Source organism: Camelina sativa, chromosome 20, assembly GCF_030686135.1.
Source record: "Camelina sativa cultivar CO46 ecotype springtype chromosome 20, ASM3068613v1".
Taxonomy (NCBI): Eukaryota; Viridiplantae; Streptophyta; class Magnoliopsida; order Brassicales; family Brassicaceae; genus Camelina; species Camelina sativa.
The window spans coordinates 6,428,971-6,450,268 of NC_141899.1; the positions used below are offsets into that span (position 1 = coordinate 6,428,971).

At 41.5% G+C, this 21,298-nt stretch overlaps 3 protein-coding genes and 3 pseudogenes across 13 annotated transcripts in view; 3 read left to right on the forward strand and 3 right to left on the reverse strand.

Annotated features, from left to right (window-relative positions):
* Positions 1-124: 124 nt before the first annotated feature.
* On the reverse strand, positions 125-2,773 carry LOC104720178 (uncharacterized). Its single transcript, XM_087503559.1, has 3 exons — positions 1,542-2,773; positions 1,042-1,456; positions 125-924 (listed from the first exon to the last, which is right to left on the reverse strand). The coding sequence occupies exons 1-3, from the start codon at positions 2,625-2,627 to the stop codon at positions 125-127; spliced, it is 2,301 nt and encodes a 766-aa protein (XP_087359685.1). The 5' UTR covers positions 2,628-2,773.
* A 93-nt stretch (positions 2,774-2,866) lies between these two features.
* LOC104769771 (RNA-binding KH domain-containing protein RCF3) lies at positions 2,867-6,865 on the forward strand. 8 transcript variants are annotated; one of them, XM_010494054.3, is made up of 8 exons: positions 2,867-3,169; positions 3,525-4,136; positions 4,213-4,629; positions 4,716-4,973; positions 5,089-5,346; positions 5,427-5,500; positions 5,676-5,749; positions 5,912-6,865. In XM_010494054.3, the coding sequence occupies exons 2-7, from the start codon at positions 3,555-3,557 to the stop codon at positions 5,722-5,724; spliced, it is 1,638 nt and encodes a 545-aa protein (XP_010492356.1). In that variant the 5' UTR covers positions 2,867-3,169; positions 3,525-3,554; the 3' UTR covers positions 5,725-5,749; positions 5,912-6,865. The 8 variants fall into 8 exon arrangements, with proteins under 8 accessions (XP_010492356.1, XP_087361100.1, XP_010492358.1 ...); XM_087504974.1 differs by having other exon boundaries at positions 2,946-3,169; positions 5,856-6,865; XM_010494056.2 differs by having other exon boundaries at positions 2,946-3,169; positions 6,344-6,865.
* The window catches only part of LOC104769790 (UDP-glucose 6-dehydrogenase 3 pseudogene), a 94,969-nt pseudogene continuing 76,621 nt past the window's right edge, over positions 2,951-21,298 (reverse strand). The window contains exon 3 of the transcript XR_015592878.1: positions 2,951-3,020. The product of XR_015592878.1 is annotated as a UDP-glucose 6-dehydrogenase 3 pseudogene, transcript variant X3 (transcript). The remainder of the gene's footprint in view (positions 3,021-21,298) is intronic.
* On the forward strand, positions 6,881-10,803 carry LOC104769773 (pentatricopeptide repeat-containing protein At5g15280, mitochondrial pseudogene; annotated as a pseudogene). The gene has a single exon (XR_015592875.1). The product of XR_015592875.1 is annotated as a pentatricopeptide repeat-containing protein At5g15280, mitochondrial pseudogene (transcript).
* LOC104769774 (casparian strip membrane protein 5-like) lies at positions 11,398-12,560 on the forward strand. Its single transcript, XM_010494060.2, has 3 exons — positions 11,398-11,703; positions 11,816-11,939; positions 12,111-12,560. Exons 1-3 carry the CDS (start codon positions 11,483-11,485, stop codon positions 12,327-12,329), a joined length of 564 nt encoding a protein of 187 aa, XP_010492362.2. The 5' UTR covers positions 11,398-11,482; the 3' UTR covers positions 12,330-12,560.
* On the reverse strand, positions 12,619-14,666 carry LOC104772264 (pentatricopeptide repeat-containing protein At5g15300 pseudogene; annotated as a pseudogene). The gene has a single exon (XR_015592544.1). The product of XR_015592544.1 is annotated as a pentatricopeptide repeat-containing protein At5g15300 pseudogene (transcript).

Here is a 21,298-nt window from a genome sequence, read left to right on the forward strand (position 1 = left end):
AGAACATGATGAACACATGTTCTGAAAACAAGCAGAATGATAACGTTTTGAAATCATGTTCTCAACATGATCACAGACCAAAAACATAACCCTACTAGTCTATTCGACCAAAATACAGATCCAACTAGTCTCTTAAACCAAAAAACAGACCCCTACTACCATAATCTTCAATATTCAGGCTTCTGAAAGTCCTCCACCACCTTGAGATAGTCCTCCACCACCCTGAACAACTTCTCCTCCACCAGATTGAGAAAGTCCACCACCATCTTGAGAAAGTCCACCACCTTGAACAACTTCTCCTCCACCACCCTGAGAAGCCTGAAAAACCGCAAATTTCAAAAAATGAGAACAAGAGACTCATCTTGAGAAATAAAATGAGAAAAAACCGATTAACAACCTGTGTTTGATTCTTCTTCTGGTGGTACCTACGGTTATGCTGATCAGAACCACAAATTCCACAGTGCATTATCCTTTTTTTATGTTTTGGTTTCTTCTTGACAGGAGACTCATTTACACCTGGCTTCCTCTTCTTGTCTGCCTTGGTTATCTTCTTTCTCCCAGGTTGTGGTGGCTCAGGTGGAACATGAACATTCTCACCTAAAGTCGAAGGCCAATGACGAGCACCCCTTTGTGGAGTAATGCCATTTGTGTAGTTAAGCCTCCACATAGCAGTTCGAAACCACTGGCAGACATAGTCATCAGCACTTAACGTCCTCTTCAGAATCACTCCATAGGCATGCTCACATGGAATACCACATATTTGATATTTTTTGCAGGTACAAGTCATATTTTGTAAACTAACTCTGTGTTTGTCTCCATCCAGTGTGACTTCAAAGCACCCATTAGTAGAAGGATGCACCTGGCATTCCGAAGCTTTGTCATGCTCTTTAGCAAGAAACCTTGCCACATATGGAGTACATAAACCTGAAACATCAAAAACCAAGAACATTGCATTAAATATGTAGAAATCATAGACAGTCTTTGAATAAAATCATAGACAATCGTAGAAAATTGCATTAAATTTTGAATAAAGTTAATTACCTTTGTGAGAATGAGAGAGAGCTGAACGCTTGGCAATCCGAACCATAGACAGTCTTCTAACTGTCTCCAACATTGCCACAAACGGTTTCTCCCTTGCTTTGTCGATGGTCTTGTTGAAAGATTCTGTGAAGTTGTTGTCAACATCTTCGCAATAACCCCCCAACTTATAGAAGGCACGACACCAGCTCTTTGGTTTCGACTTCATAACATCATCATACACACCAGTGTCATAAGCGTGTATCTGTTCCAGTCTCTCACCGAACTGTTTTGCATTATAGCTCCAAGCCATATGCCAGAGGAGTGGCTTGATTTGCTTCTTGGAAGGATGAGTCTTCTTCAAGTTCCCATAGATGTGTCTAACACACATTCTATGCTCTATTTGTGGTAACTCCAACTCCACAGCTTTTATCAACCCCTAATTGAGAACCAAAAACCAAACATATTAAAAACGAGAGCATTCACATTTATTAACCAATATAATAAATTAGTTAGATACATACCTTTTGTCGATCAGACACTAAAATGTAACCATCTCCCTCGTTTAGATCCAGGTCAGTCTTCAATCTCTTCACAAACCATAACCAATTGTCTTTGTTCTCAACTTGAACAACACACCAGGCTATTGGATAGATGCCATTGTCTGCATCTCTGCCTAATGCAGCAAGCAACTGTCCCTTGATCTTTGCCTTTAAGAAGGCGCCATCAACTCCTATTATTGGCCGGCAAGTCTGTTTCCAAGTTCTTCTAAGGGCATCGAAACAAACATAAAACCGATTGAAGACGTCTTGACCAGCATCATTCTTAATTGTATCAATCTCCACAACAGACCCTAGATTTGCTTCCAAGATCTCAGCTTGGTAATCTCGCAGTCGTGCAAACTGTTGTTCATACTCATACTCTATCCATCCCAAAGCCTTTCTCCGAGCAGCTTGACATTGTGGCCTAGTAGCGGATATCTTCCACCTTTCCATGATAATCTGTTCAATCCTCAAAGGCTTGTAATGATCCGGCTCCTCTCTAATCTTATCGAGAAAAATTCTAGCTATGACTGGGACCTTAAACATCTCACACTCGCCATTGGGGGTACAACAATGCTTATCAATGTATTTCGTAATCTTCCACAAAGATGCGTTTGGAAGAAGTGCAGCAAACACTTTCCACTCACAATTGCCCTTATCCCCAACACATCTAAACCCGAGTTTATCTTTGTCATACCTGTATTGCTTCAAATTGTAACCAGTATGTAGTGCATAGTCCAAGACACTCTCCTTGAATGCGACCCCATTGTAGAAGGATTGGTCTTTCCACAAAGTTCCATCACCACGTCCGATATCCGTAAACACCCTCTCTGGACCCGCACCACGACCACGACCCGCACCACGACCACGACCTTCTTCCTCGTCGTCACTTTCTGGGTACGTATCATGACGAATCGACTCTTCAGCATCGGTAAATTCCTGAGCAAGCATATCGACGTGAAATTCATCTCGATCCTCTCCTTCTTCATCGTACTCTCGTTCTCCAACACCATCTCTTTGCCCAATACCATCTTGTTGCCCAAAACCAGATCGGATTATTAAATCCATCGATTCAATTTGAGAAATCGATGGTGAAATTTGATTTTCTAGGGTTCGTCGCGAGAGAAAACAAAAAAGAGGTTAAAATGTGATTTTAGGGATTTCTCGGTTGAGGGTTATGTTTCTAATCGGGTCAAAATCAGGTTTTAATCGGGTCGAAATCAGGTTTATTTTGGTTTGTAAACTTCGTCACTCGGTTAATCAAATAGTAAACCAATTAAACCTATAGCAATGGTGAAATAGATGATATCTTCTATTCTCATGGAGATACAAAACGTAAATTACAGATATATGGGTATATAGATTGAGAAGAATTTCAGGAGAGCCATCTGGGACGGGGGTAAAGATCGGGCTCCATCTGGTACGATATCATAGTTCTCATGGGGAACCAGGACGTTTTCCCTAGAACAAATAACTAATTAATGTTTTTTTTTTAATCAGAAAGAAAGAAAAAGGAAAAAAACTAATTAAAGTCCGCGCAAACCCTAGAAAATACTGATATCCCCGAATCCGAAGAATCGATTTCGTCTGCGGGGGACTCTGAATCAAAGGTTCGTAATTTGTTCTCCTCAATCCAAACCTCTCTGAGATCGTAATCGGAATCTCCAATTGTACCTATTTGGAGTTCTATTTGTTTTTCTTAAGTCTCTTCTCATTTGGGTTACTTGTATAGCTTGTTCTTTTGATAGACTAGAGTTCCAAGTTCTCTGATTTAATTTGTTACTTTGATCTTATGTGAAAATGGATTGATTTATGAAAAGATTTAAAATTGCATATAGTTTTTGTTTATGAACACACTTGTGGCTGCTATATATATATATTTTTTTTTCCTGTGATTGGTTGAAAAAACTCAGGTTTACTATAGATTTGGAGTTCTAATTGTTTAATTTTGATTGGAAGGTACAGAGTTGTTTCCCTATTTTTTTGATTGGAACAATGTCACCGGATCATAGAGATAGCCATAGAAAGAGGTCTCGTCCTCAGTCTGATTACGATGACAATGGTGGAAACAAAAGAAGATATCGTGGTGATGACAGAGACTCACTTGTCATTGATCGTGACGATACTGTATTCAGATACCTCTGCCCTGTGAAAAAGATTGGGAGTGTTATTGGTAGAGGAGGTGATATTGTCAAGCAATTGAGAACGGAGACTAGATCGAAGATTAGAATAGGGGAAGCGATTCCTGGATGTGATGAACGTGTGATTACGATCTATAGTCCTAGTGATGAGACCAATGCCTTTGGAGATGGAGATAAAGTACTTTCTCCTGCGCAGGATGCTTTGTTTAGGATCCATGATAGAGTAGTTGCAGATGATGCCCAGAGTGAAGATAGCTCTGAAGGAGAGCATCAAGTTACTGCTAAGTTGCTGGTTCCTTCGGATCAGATTGGATGTATTCTTGGTAGAGGTGGCCAGATTGTTCAGAACATTCGGAGTGACACTGGTGCTCAAATTCGTATCATTAAGGACAGAAACATGCCTCTATGTGCCTTGAGTTCAGATGAGCTCATTCAGGTACTTATGTGTTTTACTTTTATTGCCTTTTCTTATGAAATCACTTTTTCACTAAGCTTTTTCTTTTTATTTCTAGATATCTGGAGAAGTGCCCATTGTTAAGAAGGCTCTGCATCAGATTGCTTCTCGCCTTCATGATAATCCTTCACGTAGTCAGAACCTACTTTCGTCTGCAATGTCTGGTGGACATCCTCCTGCTTCACTGATGAGCCATGCGGGTGGTCCTCGACTTGTAGGGTTAGCACCGCTGATAGGTTCCTATGGACGTGATGCAGGAGAATGGTCTCGCCCTTTATACCAACCTCCAAGAAATGAGCCACCGGCAACAGAGTTCTATATTCGGCTAGTTTCCCCAGTTGAGAACATTGCAAGTGTTATAGGGAAAGGTGGTGCTCTTATCAATCAGCTTCGACAGGAAACTAGAGCAACCATTAAAGTTGATAGCAATAGAACTGAAGGAAACGATTGTTTGATAACTATTTCAGCAAGAGAGGTTTGAATTTCTTTCAATGGCCCTGTCTTTTAGTTAAGAATTGCATATTCAACTTTTCTGCCTTGACAGTGTCTAATCTATTTTAGGTTTTTGAGGACGCATATTCCCCAACCATAGAAGCAGCTATGCGGCTGCAACCAAAGTGCAGTGATAAGGTGGAAAGAGATTCTGGACTTGTTTCATTCACGACTCGTCTTCTTGTGCCAAGTTCTAGGATTGGTTGTATCCTTGGTAAAGGAGGAGCCATCATAACTGAGATGAGAAGAATGACCAAAGCTAACATTCGCGTATTGGGGAAGGAAAATCTTCCAAAAGTTGCATCTGACGATGATGAGATGGTTCAGGTATAAAATTCACAATATCATAATGATACTCCTCTAATTTCCATTGCAGTTTATCCTCTCACGCTTAAAGCCCTTCACGTGGAGTGTTAACAGCAGAAGTTATTTGGATGTTCAGATCTCTGGAGAACTTGACGTTGCCAAGGATGCTCTCATACAAATTACATCAAGATTAAGAGCCAATGTTTTTGACCGGGAAAGTGCTGTTTCTGCACTTATGCCGGTCTTGCCTTATGTTCCTGTTGCACCAGATGTTGGTGATAGATTGGACTATGATAGTAGAGATAGCAGAAGACTGGAACGTGGGAATCCTTATCCTGGTGGTTATGGCTCAAGTGCTTTGTCTTCTGAGAGTTATTCTCCGTATGGCCCGCCGGTATGTCTTCTAAAAGGTTTCATTACATGTTTTTATCGTATCATTTCTCACCTAATGACTCTTCGGACGTGTTTTTGTAGGTTGGTGGTAGTAGTAGTACTCCATATGGAGTGTATGGAGGAGGTTATGCATCTGGACGCAGTGGCAGTTCTGGGTGAGTTTATTTGTTTCCTGATGTATTTGTAACACTATATGAAGTCTTTACCGGTTTACCTTTTAGAACTTCCGTTATCAAGTGTTTCTAATGACGATATAGCGCACATAATTTTGTTTTTCGTTTGCCTAACAATTCTTTGTGGTTGATCCTGATCATGGGTTTTTGTCATCAGGTTATCCAGCCATTCTTCTACCTATCGACGCAGAAACTATGATTACTAGAAGCTATTGGTGGGTGATTATAAAGGTTAGATTATAACATGGTTTGCTTAAGTCCTTCTTTAAAACTTAGTTTACCTAGCTGTTTGTCCCAAGTTCATGACATAACCTAATCTGATCTGTCCCGGTGTCAGATTCTGATTTACTGCTTTTTTTCCCTTTGTGACCTTTTCCCGTCCCACTAAAACAGTGTGAGATCCTGAAGCCTGAAGCCAACCCCACAGCCCACAGTTGAAGCCTTTTCCACCAAACAAGATGACAAAGCTGAACCACCAAACTCTACCTAGGAGAACCGATTACATGTGGATGAGATATTTAAGTTTGTTTCAAAACTTTTCATGTCCGCTTGTAACCAAAATACTGCCAAGTTTTCCTACCCGTTAAAAACCTTATCCAGTTGGCCTTGGCTGTAATGCTGTCTGTCTTTCAGTTTACCTTTTCTTTCCTTGGATCAGATTCCGAAACCTTAGTTTGGTTGCGTGTAGTTCCGTATGTATGAATTATTCAATTTATGTCAAACGCTCTCTAGCATTGGTTTTACTTTCAGCAGGCTTAAACCTCACTCTTACAGGTTTCCGTATCGCAAACTATTACCTTAATAGTCTCTCAAGAGTTGTTACAGATCTTATGCAGGGAAAGAGATGAGTGAGAATCTAAACAGTTACTATCGACGAACCACTTTGGGCATTAACATCAATCTGTTATCCCTTTTGGTCCACATGAAAGGTATATAAACTTCTTCTCTCTATGTTATTTGTCTTTGCACAGATGCTTCTTTGGCAGGAGTTAAATAAAAGACAGGTTGCTATATCTTGAAGAATGAAGACGCTCTTGTCATTTGATTGTCGGTAACTTAATCTCTCCGTGTGAATGACTACTCCAAAGTCCCGTTCTGTTTCGTGGCTATGACTGACCGGTTTTCTTGCCTGAGCCACCCGGATTTGGCTACATATCTCAAAGAAATCTCTACATTTCATGAATGTTAATCGAGTGTTGAGTTAGATACTTAGATTCGTAGAAGAAATTTATTTTATCTCAACTTTTTAAGAAAATTATATGAATCAATTTATTTTGTAAAATTATTTGGATCAATAAATATTTGTATACATACTTGTCTTATATAAAATTAGGCCTATTTATGAAATTTTTCAGTAGCCTATTTGATTACAATAAGCTAAAACGGCGTCGCTTCCCAGTAGTTTCGATCCTTCTTGGCTGGTGAGAGAGCTACGAATGCAGCAGTTGAATAAGAAGAAGAAGGCAAATAAGAGACTTCCATTGATTTCTCCAATCGTATGCTTAATCTTCTCTCCATCACTATTTCCACTCGCCTTCGTTTTCTTAACAAGGTTACATCTCTCTCATGTCGTTGTTACTCTTTAGCGTCTTCGTCGAGAAATGATTCAGCTATCCCAAGAAATTATGAGTCTTCCTCGTTTGATTTGCTTTCGAGGTCTCCTGGTGGGGCAACGAAGGTCCGTGACGTCACTGGTTCCTCTCTAAAAGACTTGCTTTTGGATTTGTCCGATGTAATTCCCAATATTACCCGTAGGTTTAGGAGATCCCCTGGGTTGAAACCCGAGAATGTGCTTGAACTGTTACTGGGTTTTCAATCTGAGGTTGAGAAAGATGGAACTGGGAGTAGAAAGGTTCGAGCTTTATGGGAGATTTTCAGATGGGCTAGTGGGCAATATAAAGGGTTTAATCATTTACCTCAGGCTTGTGAAATCATGGCATCGATGCTTATCAAGGAAGGTATGGTTAAGGAAGTTGAATTCTTGCTTATGGAGATGGAGAGCCAAGGAGATACATTGGTTAACGAGGGGGTCTTCTGCGATTTGATTGGGAAGTATGTTGATGATTTCGATACCAGGAAGGCAGTTATGCTGTTTGATTGGATGAGGCGTAAGGGTTTAGTACCTGTAGCTTCGTGTTACCAGTTTCTTATTAATTATTTGGTCAGACTTCACAGAACAGAATCAGCGTATAGAGTTTGTTTGGATTGGGTGGAGACGACGGCTGAATCAGAACAGATGAATATAGATAGAATTGGGAAAGTTATTGAGTTGCTTTGCTTGGACCAGAGAGTGCAGGAGGCTAGAGTTCTAGCGAGAAAGCTTGTGGCTTTGGGTTGTGACCTGAATAGCTCAATCTATAGTAAGATTACTTTAGGGTACTGCGAGAAGCAGGACTTTGAGGATTTGTTGAGTTTCATTGGTGAAGTTAAGTATGAACCTGATTTGTTTGTTGGTAATAGGATTGTACATTCACTCTGCAAGAAGTTTGGCTCAGAGAGAGCTTATGTATATATGGAGGAGCTTGTGCGCTTAGGTTTTAAACCTGATGAAGTTACCTTCGGTATCTTGATTGGTTGGTGTTGTTATGAAGGAGATATCAAAAGAGGGTTTCTTTATTTATCTGAGGTTACGTCAAAGGGTTTAAAACCTGATGTGCGTAGTTATAATGCTATCTTAGGTGGGCTTTTTAGAATAGGATTGTGGCAACATACCAGTTGTATTCTGGATGAGATGAAGGAAAATGGAATGTTGCCAAGCTTGTCTACATATAAGATCATGGTAACTGGATACTGCAAAGCTAGACGGTTTGAAGAAGCTAAGACTATTGTTAACGAGATGTTTGGTTATGGGTTGATAGAAGCATCTAAAGTTGAAGATCCTCTTTCAGAAGCTTTTAGTTTAGTAGGATTTGATCCCTTAGCTGTTAGATTGAAAAGGGACAATGATTCCAAACTTTCCAAAGCTGAGTTCTTCGATGATCTTGGGAATGGGTTATACTTGCACACTGATTTGGATGCTTACGAGCAAAAGGTGAATATGGTACTTGACAGATCCGCGCTTCCGGAATTTGGTTCACGTATTGTTAGTGCATGTAAGGACGGCGATTTAAAAACAGCATTGGGGCTTCATGATGAAATGGCTCGTTGGGGTCAAAAACTGTCACGTCGGAGTTTTGCTGTTTTAATGAAGAGCCTCTGCGCATCGCGTTTTCATGTCAAAGTAAGTGTTAGCCTATTGGAAAGATGGCCAAAGCTGGCTAATCAGTTAGATGGAGAAACCCTCAACGTTCTGGTCCAAGAATATTGCAAGACAGGATTTAGCCGCCATAGCAAACTTATTTTCCATAGAATGGTTCAAATGCAACATCCTATAGATAACGCAACTTACACATATTTGATAAGTTGTTTCTGTAAGAAAGAAACACTCAATGATCTGCTGAATGTGTGGGGTGCTGCCCAAAATGCTAACTGGTTACCTGATTTGAACAGTTGCGGAGCTCTATGGGAAGGTCTTATCCGGAAAGGACTGGTGGAGGAAGCGGTTAAACTCTTTGAGCGCATATTCATATCATATCCTTTATCACAGTCAGAAACGTGTAGGATTTTTGTCGAGAAGCTCACAGTTCTTGGGTTCGCATCTACCGCTCATTCTGTTGTTAAAAGGCTTGAAGGAGAGGGTTACCTTTTGGAACAAGTGGTTCACAATCATCTTATCAAAGGACTCTGCAAGGAGAAGAATGATTCAACTGCATTTGCTATTCTCGACGAAATGCTAGACAAGAAACACTTTCCAAGCGTGGGAAGTTGTTTGTTGTTAATTCCTCGACTTTGTGGAGCTAACAAAGCAGAAAAGGCATTTACTTTAGCAGAGAAATCAGATTCATCTTCTGTCCAGTATAGTTTAATAGAAGGACTATGCTTAGCTGGGATGATGTCCAATGCAGAAAATCGCATAATTTTATCAAACGGGTCTTTACCGAATAATTTCATCTACAATCTGATGTTTCAAGGTTATTGTAAAGGTAACAACCTGAGGAGAGTTGAGGAAGTCCTAGGAATCTTGGTGAGGAAGAACATAATCTGTTCAGTTATGAGTTACAGAGAATATGTTCGGAAAATGTGTTTAGAACGTCAGTTTCTGTCTGCATTTAGGCTGAAGGAGTTTCTGGTTCTAGGACAAAGCAATCCTGGCGGCCTAATCTTCTATAATCTGCTGATTTTTTATCTGTTTCAGGCTAATAATCACTTGGAGGTTAATAAAGTCTTGCTCGAAATGCAGGGGAGAGGATTATTGCCTGATGAAACCACGTTTAATTTTCTCGTACATGGATATTCTTTGTCTGGAGATTATTCTAGTTCTGTGAAATATCTCTCGGCTATGATCTCTGAGGGGATGAAGCCTAATAAGCGAAGCATAAGAGCAGTTATAAGGTTTCTGTGTGACTATGGTAATGTGAAGAAAGCTCTTGACTTGTGGCAGGTAATGGAATCAAAAGGCTGGATTTTGGATTCTTCAGTTGTCCAAACTCAAATCGCTGAATCCTTAATTTCAAAAGGCGAAATTTCTCAAGCTGAAGATTTTCTGATCCGTGTGACACGCAATGGCATGATGGCTCGTAACTACGATAATCTAATCAAGAAACTATCTGATCACGGGAGTCTTGACATTGCGGTTCATCTGTTGAACACAATGATAAAGAACCGAAGCATTCCAGATTCTTCAAGCTATGATTCAGTCATCAGTGGTTTGCTGAGATGCAACCAGTTGGATAAAGCTATGGACTTTCAAACAGAAATGGTGATATTAGGTCTAAGTCCAAGCATAAGTACATGGAGTGGTCTTGTTCAAAAGTATTGTGAGGCATGCCAAGTTGTGGAATCAGAAAGACTCATCAAGTCAATGGTCGGGTTAGGCGAAACGCCGAGTCGAGAGATGTTTAAGCTAGTGATTGATCGGTTTCGAGTAGAGAACAAGACAGTGAAAGCTTCAGAGATGATGGAGATGATGCAAAAGTGTGGCTATGAAATCGATTTTGAGACTCATTGGTCTCTGATTAGTAACATGAGCACTTCTAAAGAGAAGAAGACAACAGCTAGTGAAGGATTCTTGTCTAGACTTCTCTCTGGGAATGGGTTTACTTGGAAGCGATGATGACTCAGTTTTTTTAAGTTTTGAGGCTAAATTAGAAATATAAGAAAATTGTGTTCTTTTATGTAATTTTACGATTGCAAACGCCCGCCCTAAAAGAGAGCCAGAGTATTTTATTTGACTTTGTTGTTGTCAACTTTTGCGTTATCATTTCCATCTTCACGTAAGCCAACTCAAAAGCTGAAGTCATCCCTTTGAACTCAAAAAGCGTACATACTTTTATAGACATTTGAATATTATCATTTGGTTTAGGTGTCCTGCTTCAATTTTATAGGTGTTTGACACATAACACATTTGGGTTCAACATCTCCAATCACTTAGGAACTTTAATTTAAATTTCCAACTAAACTATAGAGAATTCCGATCCTACTATTAAAAAAAAATGTAATTTAAAAGATTGAGTGGGTTTGTTAATCATCTGCGGCTAACATAACTAATTCCATTAATTTAACTTATCACCATGCATGATCATATAACATGTAACTACTCCACATATTCCAGCTAAAGATTTGTATCCAAATTTGGACAGCCTTTATGTTTCCAAATTTGATAAAGGATATACTAAAGAGGGTGGATCATGAAGCTTATTATGTATTGATTTATAAAGAATATACTCTATGCAAAAGTTATGGAATTATATTACTAAAAAGGGGATACCTTTAGCAAGTACAATGAGATAAGGACCTTATCACAACCACTATATGTCCCAAAGCATGCACTATATATACTCATTCCTCTTAACCCTCATCAAAACTCTCACAACATTATTTCTTACATAGCTAACCCTAACTCCCTTCTCAAGAAATCTAGAGAAAATGAAGTCTGGTCAAGCTGAAGTCGTGGAAACAAGCAAAGGTATTCAAAAGAGCGGTCTGATGAGCAGAAGGATTGCCATTCTTGAATTTATCCTCAGGATTGTTGCATTCTTTAACACTATAGGTAGTGCAATCCTCATGGGAACCACACATGAAACACTGCCTTTCTTTACTCGATTCATACGGTTCCAAGCCGAATACAGCGATCTTCCAGCCTTAACGTATGCGATCTGTTTCTTTTAAACTTCTTTTAACCTGTTTTTAATATATGAGGGAATGACCTGGATTAACTCTTGAAAAGTGTTTTTGCCTTTGGTTTGCTTGATCAATCAGGTTCTTTGTGGTAGCAAATGCTGTTGTGAGTGGTTACCTTATCTTGTCTCTAACTTTGGCCTTTGTACACATCGTCAAGAGCAAGACTCAGAATAGTAGAATTCTTCTTATCGTCCTTGATGTGGTAAGTCATCAGTCATCAGCAAATTCAAACTCATTCTCTTTAATAAGCATGTGCCTTCTCGTTAGCTTTCCAGCTCAACCCCATAATAACAAAAAACACTGAAAGAGTAATGAGCAGATCATGTGAGTAGAAATGAAAAAGACTTGCAATTAATTCCTCCTCATGTGTTAGGTAATGTTGGGTCTTCTAACTGCTGGAGCATCCTCAGCAGCAGCCATTGTCTACTTGGCACACAATGGGAACAACAAAACAAACTGGAATGCTATTTGTCAACAGTTCAACTCATTCTGTGAGCGTATCTCCGGGTCTCTGATTGGATCTTTCATTGCCGTTGTCCTCCTCATTCTTCTTATTCTCCTATCAGCTATTGCTCTTTCCCGACGCCATTGAAGATCTGGTCTTAACCTGATATATGAGTTTTCCTATTCCCTGCTTTAAAAAAATTCATGGTTTGGTGTGTAAAAATGTTAACTTGATGAGCTTTCGGTCGTGTGTCCTCAGCATCTGTGTTTTTTCTTTTCTCATCTCCATTGATATTTTCTGTCTGGTTTATGTAACGAGTTATTATGTCAAAAGTTGTGCTTTAACTATCAGTTACCACATCATCTTATATCTTCTCTCCTTTATAGTGTTCTATAAAGATATGCTAAATCTCTAATCATGAAATCACCATTATAGATGACAAGAAAAACGCTGGATTTTATAAAGTTAACTTTATGTTACACAAAAATTCATTGAAAGATCATCTTGTAAGTTAAGGTGTAAACATCAACATAGAAGCTTCCTATCAAACGCGGTGCTCGGTTTCTTAGAACAGAAAGGATATAATATTGCCTTTACCCGTTTCAGAGTTCAAAGTTAAGACTATAATTGCAGGAAAATATCCAATCTTACTATCCATAGTTAGCCAATGAAGCGTTGGTTTTCTACCTTAACTAGTCCGACCTCTTGATTTTGACTCAGGTTCTGACGAGAGTAAATATCTCATCATCAATTTATCATTGTCTTCCTCGATCAAGCTAACTCCAGTAGGTTTTTTCACTCTTGTATCATCAAACATCTTCCTTACTTTCTGCACTGCGTCCCACTGACCTGTGGAAGCGTATATATTGGAGAGCAACATATAATCGCCACTCTCGTCCTTTCTCATACTGAGCAGTTTCTCATTTGCATACTTTCCTAACTCAACATTCCCATAAATCTTACAAGCACCTAAAAGTGTTCGCCATACAATGGCGTTAGGCTCAATCGTCATCGACTCCACAAACATGAATGCTTCCTCCAATAGCCCTGCTCGCCCCAACATGTCTACCATACAACCATAATGCTTTAAGTTTGGTTCGATATTATACATATCCTTCATAAGGCTAAAATACCGACTCCCTTCATCAACTCTTCCTGAATGGCTACAAGCTAATATAACTCCAATGAACGTCACCTCATTTGGCCATACTCTCAACCTTTGCATTTCTTCAAATATTTCAATTGATCCCTCCGCATGATGCAAAGCCAAACCAACAATCAAAGTATTCCAAGTTGACAAGTCCCGATCTTTCATTCCTCTGAACACTTCAGTTGCTCTATCAATGCTTCCACACTTTGCATACATGTCAATTAAAGCATTCCAAACAGGAGTGCCCACATATATAGAGCTCCTCGAAAAGGAAGCCGTTTCCAAGATGTAGTGATGAAGTCTCTTCCCAGTTTCTAAGTCTCCTAAGTCACCACAAGCAGATAACAAGCTCAGTATTGTCACAACATCTGGGTGTTCACCAGCATCCTTCATCTCCTTGAATATACTTAAAGCCTCCTTCGGGTACCCACAGTTTACATATCCAGAGATCATTGCATTCCAAGTCACAACATCTTTCTCTGTAAACCTATCAAAGAGTTCTCTTGCTCTATCAATCTCCTTACATTTCAAACAACCAGTGATCATCACATTCCAAGCAACCTGATCTTTTTCAGGCATTTCATCAAAAAGCCTCATAGCTTCATCTATCTTCCCTCTCTTAGCATACCCAGAAGTCATAGAAGACCAAGCAACCTTATGAGCTTTAGCAGAATCATCAAAAAGCTCACTTGCAATTCTCAAATCTCCACAATTAGCATGAAAAAGGATCAAAGCGTTTTTAGCATACACATTAGACACAAACCCATGTCTCAACACTTTCCCATGAACAGCAAAACCATTACTTCTCCACTCAAGCTTCGAACACGCCTTGAGAAGGAACGTAAACGTATACCTATCAGGGGACACACCTCGTCTCTCCATCTCAGTATACAAAGCAACCGTATTTTCAGGTCTCAAACTCTGGGCAGAGCCGCGCAACACATGGTTAAAGATAGATACGTCTGGTTTAGGAATTTCGTCGAACAACTTGTGGGCGTACTGAAGCGCACCAGGAACAGACAAAGAAGCCGAGTAAATTAGCTCCCCAACAACAGAAAGGTTCGACATGAGACCATTCACAACTATAGAAGCGTGGATTTGCTTCAAAGTTGGGAAATTTTTGCAGTTGTGCCATAGTTTCGGACGGTGGCGATTGGCGATTCGGTCGTTCGTTTGCTTCCTGATCATCTCCCTTTTGGTTCATTATGGGCTGCTTTCGATTATTTTTAAGTGATTTCCGGTTTAGTATAACCAAACCGGTACCAAAATATCAATTAAGGTGATTTTATTCGGGTTGACCGGATCAGACGTACTTAATTAAATCATTGCCAGACTCAAACAACATACATATGCATGCTTTGTGTTGTGTAATGAAAACATTTGAAGTCTTTCATTTAGTTTGTTTTTGTCCTTAACAAAAACATTCTAAACCCACCTCAATAGTAGTCACAATGGTTACTAAATGCGATAGTAATCAATCTTTAATGATTTTGTATGTACTCACAAGTAAAAACAGAGAACTGAGGATTTTACGGTTTACATAGTGCGAATTAAAAGTGAGTTAAATCTCTCTCGTACAGTAGCTCTTGTTTGGTGGTGGAACAATACTAATATGTTATTTGTTTTCTTTGGTTGTCCGTCCGAGATGTCTCAATAATTTAGGTACTGTTTTGAAGGTGACTTTGCAAGGAAAAAAATTGATCCGTCACTAGTCAGCTCTTTAATTTAAGTTAGACGGGTCCTTTGACAATTGTCTCTGTTGTACTAAGTTTACTATTACTTCTCTTCTTCTTTGCTTAATTGAGATTTTTTCTTTGTTGGTTGTGTGTTGCCTTCCAATTATATATGAATTAACTCACAACTAAAATGCCTTTGCCGTTTGTGGTTAACACGTTTTTTATGTTGTTTGGCCTTTTTTTTTGTTGGCTTGTAGTTGTATGATTGATTGATCATATCTTTTAGATTGTGTAGAAACTAGGTTTCCACAATGATTTTGTTTATGGAGGGAAACAAATTCAATAGAGCTATCTCTCTAGAAAATAGATCTAAGCCTTGAAATTAGGAGTAAAGAAGAAGAACTCGAAAGAACTAGGGTTTGTTGTAAAGAGCAAAAAGAGAACTCGGTTATTGTATTAGATTCTAAATGATTTACAATGGAGAAGTCTCCCTTATTTATACATGTTCAGAGATCTCATAATATATTAACTTTCCTTAACAGACGAAGTGAAATATGGAAAACTGCCCTATTGCTTGAGTCGGCCGCCGCACCGAAGTGGATGTCGGTTCCTTCTTCTCCAAGACTATTCTTTATCCGAACTGATTCCCGAAAACCTAATCGATCCCTTAACCGGATTCCCGGTTAGATAATCAATTAACATTTCTGGTTTAGCTCGGTATGATGGGGGTGCTAAATCCCGCACCAACAATTAGTCCCCCCCCCAGTTCAGTATATTCGAGATTTAATTCGAATATTTTGAACTATGGAAAGAAAATATCCGATCTAATCCATAAAGTTTTAATTGATTTTATTCAGATCTCCGAATCATCTCACCGCATTCTGTCCAGGCGACACGTGTCGTTTCCGTCACATCCGCTAGCTCGGAATTCGAAGAGTCGCGTAGGTCATCATTACTTTTTCGTAGGGTTGCCGCCCATTCGGCTCTATAAATACGCTTCTACTCTCCTCATTTCTTATTTTTCGCCAACAGCAACAGGTAATCTGCTCCGATCTCTCTTCCGTTTTATTTCGTTATTTTTCTTCCACACTCTCCGAACTCAAGATATGGCGAGCACCTCGGAACCTGCCTCTTCGCCAGAAAGCGAACAATTAATTCGTCGTACTTCCCGACGAAGAACGCTCAACCCTGATCGCTCCGCGCAGATCGGGGAATCAAGTAGATCGGCCTCCGAAGTCCCACGAAATTTGGTCCGCTGTACAGCAGGAGCCTCTTCTTCGCAGGTGGGCCCAACCTTGCCGTCATCAGTTCGTCACGAGGAGGAAGATTGGTTCGTACCTTTAGGATTTTCGATCGAGGATATCGACCCTTTGTTTGACCACGCAGGACGGATTGGAGGCGAAAAGAGTGTGAGTTCGACCACAACTGTGAACGAAATGCTAAATTCGTGTGGCTTGTTCAATAGCAACGTCACAATTCTGATTCCTCGAGACGACCAACGCCCCTGGAGCCCCCCGGAAGGGTATGTATGCTTGTATGAGGGTTACTTTACCGAGTGTCGCCTCCTATTCCCAATCCCGGAGTTGATTTCAATTTATGCTCAAAGACGGATGATAGCGATTTCGCAGTTCGTACCCGGAGCTATTTGTAACTTCATGGCTGCCTTGACCGTGGCAGCCGAAGTCGGAGTCGAGCTTAAAGTTCAAGCTTTCGAACAGCTATCAAATTTCAAGCTCTCGAAGAGTCCGAATCGCTGGGAAGTGAACATGAGACCGGCTCATAATTTCCTCGTCGGCAAACGAGTGAATAAATTCAAGAAGTATATGAATCAATACTTCTTTGTCCGCGTCGACCAGTATTCATTTGCTAACCCGTTGGGTTTTTACCGGAGAGTGTGGAATGAAAATCCTGGTAGATTTACATTTCTATTATTTTAATTGACTTCAGCACTGCTGACCAGTTTTAACTTTTTCGTGTCTCTGCTTCCAGATCGTCCGTTCTGTGCAACGCGCCTAGCTCCGAACTATATTCTTGTTAGAGACGCTTTGTTAACCGGGAACAATCATCGGTGGGACTTTATTACCCGTATCCGTGTCGAAACAGCAATGGGCAAAGCTAGAACGAATTTTCCAAGTTTCGCCAGTTCGCTAGGACGACCTGCCGGATGCCGTGTCATGGAATCAAAAGATGTTCAGATCGTTCGCCGAGAAACTCAAGCTGCCATTGAGGCCGAGATCGGTCCATCCCAGGGTTTAACCGAAGTAGATCCTACCCCAGATCAGACCGTCACCGACCCTACTCAGGCTCCCGGAGAAGATATCGAGCCATCAAATGTTGCAGAGGAAGAAAACCTTCCTTTGGCGTTAGAGAACGCCGATCCACCGAACCAAGAACAAGACGTTCCCCAGCTTGAAGCTGGATCTAGAAGGAGGAAGAGGAAAACGAACAAAGACAAACAAATCAATGTCGAGCCAGCCACCGATGCGCATCCGTTACCGAGCCGCAAACGTTCGGCCGATGAAGCCGGACTGGAGTCCGCCGATCGATTTCGCGTGCAAAGAAAAGATGACAAGACGAATCACTTTGCCTATAATTACTTCGGCAATTATCCCTTGGTGACCAATCGCGAGGCTTCAGGCGAACTTTTCCGGGCTCTGAAGATTTCCAACCGAATTCTTCCGTCAGCTGACGAACTGGAATTCAAGCAAGCATTCCTTGACGTCGCTGAATCGCACTTAATGGTTCGTTTTACTATCAACTCTTATTAAAGTTTCATTTGTCCAATTACGCTTCAGACTGACGCCAAGAGGAATACGCTGGTTCAAAAATGAATACGCTGGTTCAAAAATACGATAGGCGGGTCAAAACCAGCAAGGGGTCCGATCTCGAACTCGAAAAGGTGAAAGAGTACGCAAAAGAGATCCAAGCCGCTAGCAGGGCGAAGGATGAGAGGATCGAGGAACTCGAGGCGCTTATTGCAGAAAAAGATGGCATCATTGCCAATACCGATCTGAAGGTTAACGAACTAAACTCCCGAGCGCTTACTCTGGAGGAAGAGAAAGCCAACCTGTAAAAGGCATGCGAAGGGCTGAAAGTTCAGCTCAAATTCAAAGTTAAGAGACTTCGGAAAGATCGTTGGGATAAGGTGGAGCGGACAGCGAAGAAAGCGCAAAACCGATTAGACAAGGTCAAGGCCTATCTAGTTGAGCAGGCGAAAGTTCGCCCTCTAGAAGACCTGCTGAACCAAGCCACCAGAGTACAGGGAGCTGTACGATATCTGATTGAGAATGGGGCTGTCATTCCTGAGGAGCGAATAAGGGAGATCGACGAGAAAAAGGCCGCCGCCGAGAAGACTGTCACTGCGATCGATGTCCTTGAGCTGAATGAAAATGACCTAACCATGTCCCCGGACCAGCTCGGTTATGGATTTCCTCCCCCAGCGACCGATGAAACGACGGTTCCAGAATCCGTTGAGCATCCCTTCGGCTCAAACGCTGGGAGTTTTCAAGCAGATCTATCCGGTGACGTGAACGTTTAAAATTATGTTTTTCTTTGTTTTGCTTTCGCTTCAGATTTTATTTAAGTATGGGTTTGAATACCCTTGTAGAACATTGCCGACTCGTTCGGCCCACTCTTCTTTTGGAACTTATTTGTCAAGATTGTTTCCTTTTTGTTGAAAAAGAAAATTGACAATTTCGAGAAAGATGCGCACTTTCCAATTTGGCATGGAAAGTTCCCAATTTTCCTAAATAGTTTACCTCCCAAGACGTGTATAAATCTAACCAATGCTGCCTGCGGATTAAACATCCAAGAAAGCTTTTCAACCAAAGACAATGTCGAGCTCGATTAGCAGCGTCGAATCCCCGTTGGTTGGCAACGATGTGCCAACGTTCTCGAATGCCGAAGCTATCGAAAGAGGGATGGCGTACTTCCCGAACATCAGAGCGCCCTGGATGTTGATGAGATTCCTTTGGGTGAGATTCCAGCATCCCGAACATCAGAGCGCCATGCGGAATATTCCAATCGTCTTGCCGCATCAGAACAAGCACAGCGAGATCTGCTACTCAAACTCGAGATGCTGGAATCTCACCCAAAGGATTGGATTATGAATGGGTTTGGCAAGATAGCTGATTTGCCGCCATGTCTTGTTGCATACTGCAATGAATGCCGAAGTGAATCAGATCGGAAGCCAGTGCACATGGATCCCGCCTTAATTGGCGACTTCATTCCGGGCAAAGTTAAACCGTTTTACATTAACCGGCGCGCAACCGATGCCGAACTTGCCGAGGCGGACGCCTTTTTCCGTCAGGTAACCGTTACCCTCTTTTCCTTTTTCCTTTCCTTGTAAGCGATCGAAACTTTGTCTTCCTCGTACTAACCCGTTTGTTGATTTTGCGTATGCAGATCGAGGGTTCACACCAAGAACTGACTCAAGATATTCAGTACTTTCATATGAAGAGAGGCAGAATCGATCGACGCTTGAGGACTCTGGAATCCGAAATTGTTTCGCTCAAGGCGAAAAGGAAAAGGACTACGGATCTGCTTGACGAGTCTGAACAAAAAGCCAGAGCGTTGGAGACTCGTTCGGAGGATTGGGAAAAGACTCGGTTGCAATTGCTATGGCCAATGCCGAAACGACTCAAGTCGAGCATTCATGCGATCGCTGCGAATGGCGCACCAGTTCGGAATTAAGATGTTTTATTTAATCATTTAACAATACCTAGCTGCAATGTAACGGACGAGCTTGAATTTTGCTTGGAATAAAATTTTATAATAAGAGATTTGCTTTAATCATTGTTTTACTATCTGAAAAATGTGTCAGAGGCGAGACATCTCCCGGCTTACAACAGATAATTTTTATTAATTGATGGTAGAAAACATCAATTCGGGACGAAGTGTTAATAAAGTGTGTTTAATCGGAGAGCGAGATACTGGGCTCGGCTTATCTCCTTTGCTTTAGCTCGGATGCCGGACTGCGAAAATATCCTCTGGGTTCGGCTAACCGTTCCGTCCGAACTAAAGTTTGGGTGCGAAATAAATACTCTGGGTTCGGCTTACCCCACAAACAAAAAGCGGGTGCGGAATAAATACTCTGGGTCCGGCTTATCCCTACGTAGGAAGAAATCAGGGGCGACTCTGGGTTCGGCTTATCCTGAAAATAGTGGGTCTTTATGCGAGCTGATCACCTGGCCAGGGTGTCAACGAGGGGTGAACTTTGTACGAGCTAATAGATACTTAGTCCGGTTCGGGCTAAGGTATACCTATGAGTGTATATTTCGTTTTTTTTTTTTTTTTTTTTTTTTTTTTTTTTTTTTGGAAATTAGGAAAATTTCCCTTTTCTTTTTGGAAATAATGAACACCCTCCATTAAATGCGTCGCGCGGTCTTTGAGAATTCCTCTCGGGAAAACGCGAAAATCACGCTTCACTTTGATTGGTGGGTTTAGCGGCGGTTATTTCCCATAATCCTGTATAAATAGAATTGAGGGTTGGGGAGATCATTCTAACCACTTCCATTATTTGCAAGAATCACTGAGAGAAAAGAGATAGTGACTACTCGATCAGCGTGGCTAAGACAAGCTCGGGAGAGGATAGCCGCTTCGGCAAGCAGTTCGAGACGAACTGAAGCTTCAGAGAGCTCCTCCGCCCACGAGAGCGCGGAGACGTTCCGAGTTTGCACTCCTATCCCGTACGTTGACATGACGGGTGCAGAAGGGAGTCCTGTGTGTCAGGAACTTCGAAGATATCGAGCTCGCCGCTATAGGCTGGGGGCTCATCTTATGGCAAGACGCCGAAGATTGGCCGAGATCTGTCGGCTTTATCGTTTGGACGGGACCATTCGGGTCCTGAACGAACTAATCTCCAATGGTTTCTACTTGGAGAGGTGGCGTATGACCGGGCTGTTTGCCGCGCGAACGGCGTGCCTAGAACTGCTGGAAGGTATGGGGGTGCCCGTCCTCTTGGAGGCTGATTGTCAGCCTCTCGAAGATACTGCTTACCCGTTTAACGTGGATATCTGGGCCTACCGAGCTTCCGTAGAAAGGTTAAGGCGGTATGCCACCTTCCTGGAGTCGGCCGGCCCGATTTTCCACGAGAGGAACTTGGTTGAAGGCCCGTGTGCTTTCTTAGAAGACTTGGCGTCAAAAGGTGTCGAAGTCCCAAGGGAGAGATTGGAAGCCCTGAGGGGAAGGCGTCAGTTCTGGCGCGCCGAACTGGACAAGGTAGCGGTGGAGGAACCATTGGCAGACGATCTATCGGGTTCGCGGCCTCCACTTCGTCTGCAGGATCAACC

Bases quoted from the DNA above. Each gene is read 5' to 3' on its own strand.
- LOC104720178 (XM_087503559.1), bottom strand. From the start codon at position 2,627: ATGGATTTAATAATCCGATCTGGTTTTGGGCAACAAGATGGTATTGGG. The intron at 1,457-1,541 runs GTATGTATCTAA...GTTCTCAATTAG, and splicing joins TAGTGTCTGATCGACAAAAG to GGGTTGATAAAAGCTGTGGA. The intron at 925-1,041 runs GTAATTAACTTT...TTGATGTTTCAG, and splicing joins TCTCTCTCATTCTCACAAAG to GTTTATGTACTCCATATGTG.
- LOC104769771 (XM_010494054.3), top strand. From the start codon at position 3,555: ATGTCACCGGATCATAGAGATAGCCATAGAAAGAGGTCTCGTCCTCAG. The intron at 4,137-4,212 runs GTACTTATGTGT...TTTTATTTCTAG, and splicing joins GTTCAGATGAGCTCATTCAG to ATATCTGGAGAAGTGCCCAT. The intron at 5,347-5,426 runs GTATGTCTTCTA...GTGTTTTTGTAG, and splicing joins ATTCTCCGTATGGCCCGCCG to GTTGGTGGTAGTAGTAGTAC.
- LOC104769774 (XM_010494060.2), top strand. From the start codon at position 11,483: ATGAAGTCTGGTCAAGCTGAAGTCGTGGAAACAAGCAAAGGTATTCAA. The intron at 11,704-11,815 runs GTATGCGATCTG...TTGATCAATCAG, and splicing joins AGCGATCTTCCAGCCTTAAC to GTTCTTTGTGGTAGCAAATG. The intron at 11,940-12,110 runs GTAAGTCATCAG...CTCATGTGTTAG, and splicing joins TTCTTATCGTCCTTGATGTG to GTAATGTTGGGTCTTCTAAC.